A 4,866-nucleotide genomic window follows, 5' to 3' on the forward strand; every position below is an offset into this window, starting at 1 on the left:
TAGTAGACGTCTGTTTAACGTTTTCACATTTGACCCTACTTAAACTGCAAGCTTCTTAAGCATAACCCGTTTAATATACAAAGTCTTCAGACCACTAATCTAATTAGCACGATATGAGACATTCGTCTTAACACGTTTGTCTAATCAAATTATCAGCAAATTTCCCCCTCAATTTGTGCATACTAAATTAAGTTAATTAAGGTCTAAAAGACCCTAAACATTTGTAAAGTACAAAAACTTAGTATCGAGGAGTGGCTTCATGAAGATGTCGGCCACTTGCTGATCTGTTAGGACATATTCAAGCTGAATATGTTTCTGGGCAACATGATCCTAGATGAAGTGGTGTTTGATATCAATATGTTTCGTCGGATAGTACAACACCGGGTTATATGTGATTGTTATAGCACTGTTGTTGTCATAGAAGATCGGAGACTCGTCTACTTCGATGCCAAAGTCTCTCATCTGTTGTTGGACCCACAACAACTGAACAACTGCTGCCCGCGACAAGATATTCAACTTCTGTTCTTGACGTGGCAATGGACATCTACTTCTTACTAAACCAAGAGATCATATGATAACCAATGAACTAACAAGTTCCATTGATGCTCTTTCGATCGATCTTACAGCCTTCATAATATGATATGAATAGATAATTAAATTGAAACTTGAACTTTCGGATACCACAGTCCCACATTTTGAGTTCCCTTTAAATACTTCAAAATACGCTTAGCAACAATACATTGAGATTGTTTAGTGTTAGCCTGAAATATTCGGCAGACGCCAACAATAAACAAGATGTTTGGCCGGCTGACTATTAGGTATAGCAAAGAACCGATTATTCCTCTATAGACATTTATATCAACAGACTGGCCATTTTTATCCTTGTCAAGCTTGCTAAAAGAGTTCATAAGAGTTGAAGCAGTTGAGCAACTCTCCATGTCGAATTTCTTCAGCAGCTCCCTATTGTATTTCGCCTGATTGATGAAGATGTCATCTTCAAGTTGGCGAACTTGAAGACCAAGGAAGAACGTCATCTCCACCATCATGCTCATTTCAAATTTATCCTACATCAACTTAGAGAATTTCTCACATAATTTGGGGTTAGTTGACCCAAATATGATATCATCAACATAAATTTTAACAAACAGTATATGTGAATCCTTAATAAACTTAAACAATTTCTTATCTATTGTACCAATGATAAAATCATGATCAAATAGGAACTTAGTCAAGGTATCATATCAAGCTTTTGGAGCTTGCTTAAAACCATATAAAGATTTATCTATTTTAAAAACATTATTAAGCATGGAATGATTTCTAAAACCAGGAGGTTGTTCAACATACACATCTTCATTCACTAAACCATTTAAAAATGCACTTTTAACATCCATTTGAAAAACTTTAAAATTTTTAAAAGTTGCATAAGCTAGGAAGATTCTGATAGCTTCAAGTTTAGTCACAGGGGAAAATGACTCCACAAAGTCAATTCATTCCTCCTATATATAGTCTTGAGCTACCAGTCTGACTTTGTTTCTCACAATCAATCCATCATCACCTAACTTGTTTTGAAAAACTCATCTAGTTCCAATAACCGATTGCTCATTCGGTCTTGGAGTTAAATATCACACTTTATTTCTTTCAAATTGATTGAGCTCCTCTTGCATAGCATTGATCCAATCTGGATCAAACAATGCTTCATCGATTTTCTTAGGCTCAATTTGAGAAATAAAGTCTGAGTTTGCAAATTCATCCATTAATTGGTGTATGGTTCTAAGAGGAGCATTAGGGTCACTAATTATTAATTCGGGTGGATGATTTCTATTCCATTTGAAATTCGGCCCCAGATGGTCAGATGGGTCTACGACGTCCGAACTGTCATCCGTCTGTTGACTTATAGTTTGGACGTCTGGTTGAGAAACAACCGGATTAGCCAAATGATCAGACATTCTGTTTCCGATTACCGAAACTTCATCATCACTATTAGATTAAAGAGTAGCAGCCTCTAACATGTTAGCAACTTCAATAATTTCGTTAGAATTACTTTCAATAGATTCATCAAAGACGATATGGAGAGATTCTTCAACAGTTAGAGTTTATTTATTATATACTCTATAAGCTTTACTAACTAAATAATAGCCTAACATAATTTCAGCATCTACTTTAGCATCACAAGCATTCAAATGATTTTTCCCATTCTTATGAATAAAACATTTACATCCAAATATCCTGAAATATAAAATTTTAGGAGTTTTTCCATAAAATATTATCAAAATGTTTATTGATCATTGACCTGTTTTGAGTATAGCATGTTGTGTTTATGGCTTATGCCCAAAGTCTTAGAGACACACCTGAGTCAGCTATCATAGATCTTGATGCGTCCTTTAGTATCTTGTTCCTCCTTTCAACAACACCATTTTGTTGCGGAGTTCTAGCACTAGACAACTCATGTCTAATACCAGACTCCTCAAGAAATGAAGATAGAGTTCTGTTGGTAAACTCGGTACCTCTGTCACTTCTAATCTTTATGATGCTAAAAGATTTTTCATTTTGAAGTCTTTTGAGGATCTTAATCAAATTTGCAGCAGTTTTATCCTTAGATTCCAAAAATATAACCCAAGTAAACCTAGAATAATCATCAATCATGACAAGGGTATACCTCATTCCCCCTAAACTGATGATGGGAATTGGACCAAACAGATCCATGTGCTAATTCCAGACACATGTCAGATTGTATGTTCCCTTTGTTTTTAAAAGTTGATCTGACTTGTTTGCCCATCTGACAAGCATGACAGACCTTATATTTTGAAAACTTCAGTTTAGGTATTCTAGAAACTAATTCTTTTGAACAAAGGTTGTTAATGATTTTAAATTAAGATGGTTGATAGTGAAGTTACCATGGGTAATCTTACCCTTACCCAATGTTTTACATTTGTTGTTATCACCAAAGGTGATATTAGGACCCGTGCACTTTGTTACTTCAGTCAACAGCCGTCTGTCACCAGTCATATGTCTAGAGCATCCATTGTCCAGATACAAGACATACTCCTCTAGGTAGCTGCCCTAAATCACCAACAAATATACATATTTACAGCTTTTGGTACCCACATTTAATTGGGTCCACGGTTGATTAGTCCCTTGGGGATCCATATTTGAGTTATTTTGATGGATCTCCCATTTTGAGTTGTGATTAATGTGTTGATGAAATGATACTTTTGAGTAGTAATCTACAATATCTAGAAAAAATGAAATTCAAGAACTCACAGTGGAAGAAGTAGAACTTCTGAAGATATTTGGAAGATATAACTTCAGATGGAAATGCACTCATTTAATCTTGGATATTAATCAAAATGAATGAAGAAAATAGAAAGCTCTTCTAGATATGAGATATTTCGTTTGAGAAAGTCACAAGTGAAATCAAAGTAAAACGTTACAAGTGCTAATTGATTGTTGTTGTTGTTGTCTGTAATTCAATTCTTGTTTCATTGTAAAATCTAGAAATTGTCTAGATCTGATCTTAAACTTTTATATTTTTTTTCCTTTTTTGGGTTTTTTAATGAAATGGCACTAAGTTGTTTTCCCAAAAAAAAAATATTTTTTTTTGTGGAAGTATCCCAAAATATTTTGAAATCATTTTCTAACCCCTCAAGATTTTTAAAAATGGATTGGTGTTCCAAAATTACAAAAATAATTTGGGTTTTGAAAAGTGGAAACAAAAAGGACTTAGGACAAGAGTCATAGGCCTTGGGATCATTTTTTATCAGTCGAGGTCTAAAAACTCTTGGTCTGGGTCAATGAGCCTCTCGATTGAGACTCAGGCTCTTTGGTTGAATGCGGAATTCCCTTAGTCTAGGTTCTAAGGACTATCGGTCATTGGCTAAAATCCTCGGTCGGGATATATAACTCCCAATGTCCTAGGCTTGCTCTGGGTTAAATCCCTCGACGACCCTGGCTTGGGAGTTCTCGGTCATGAGTCGAGATCTCTCGGTCCTAGGTTTTGACCTCTCAGTCCTAGGTCCTAGAATTCTCAGTCCGCGATTGAGATTATTTGGTCCTAGGTCGGATCTCTCGGTCTTGAGTTTTGACCTCCTAGTCTTGGATATAAAAATCATCGGTCGGACCTCTCGGTCCTAGCTCAAGAACATTGGTCGAACCTCTCGGTTCTAGGTTCGAATTTCTCGGTCCGGACTGAAGGTTTTCACTCGAACCTCTCAGTCCTCAAGAACACCAAATTTATAGGTTTTGAAACTTTGATTTGAGCTTGGATTATTTGATGTGAGAGCTTAGGTAGCTGCACAAAACTCTTAGGAATATGTTAATCATCATCCCAAAGTATGAATCAACTTGGATAATGATCAATTTGTTCAAAATAGTTTGTGATAAAAAAAATTGAGTATTTGATTTTAAAGTTGTTTGAGCTGTAAGGAGTTATTCAATAACTTCCTTATACTACATTACTTGATAGGAACCAAAACAAGAATGTTGGTTGCTTGTTTGAACCAAATCAAGAACTCAAAATTTTCAATTATTTTGAAAATTTTGATTTTGATTAAACATGATCGAGATGGAGAAAACATTATCCAAATAGTTATCCAACATCATTACACTCATGTTGGGATGCTTTATGGGATGTGATCCAAGAGAATTATCCCAAGAACAACAAACCCGATTTTTGAATTTTACAAAATTTAAATTTTGGTATTTCTGTTTAAGGTTGATTGAATGTCTTTAACCTATACAGAAAATATATAAATGATCATAGGATAGATTTCTGTCCATAAAGCACCATAAGTAGACAACATACAAGTTTTTGCAATTTGAAATATAAAAATTTCAAATTCAAGATGGATATGTGAATTATAGGGTGAT

The 4,866-nt window shown here is 34.9% G+C and overlaps 1 protein-coding gene across 1 annotated transcript; it reads right to left on the bottom strand.

The window, feature by feature from the left end:
- Positions 1 to 330: 330 nt before the first annotated feature.
- Positions 331 to 1,043, bottom strand: LOC124923855. The gene is made up of 2 exons (XM_047463836.1): positions 740 to 1,043; positions 331 to 554 (listed from the first exon to the last, which is right to left on the bottom strand). The coding sequence occupies exons 1-2, from the start codon at positions 1,041 to 1,043 to the stop codon at positions 331 to 333; spliced, it is 528 nt and encodes a 175-aa protein (XP_047319792.1).
- Between the last annotated feature and the right edge of the window lie 3,823 nt (positions 1,044 to 4,866).

Source organism: Impatiens glandulifera, chromosome 1 (genome assembly GCF_907164915.1).
Source record: "Impatiens glandulifera chromosome 1, dImpGla2.1, whole genome shotgun sequence".
In the NCBI taxonomy this organism is placed as follows: domain Eukaryota; kingdom Viridiplantae; phylum Streptophyta; class Magnoliopsida; order Ericales; family Balsaminaceae; genus Impatiens; species Impatiens glandulifera.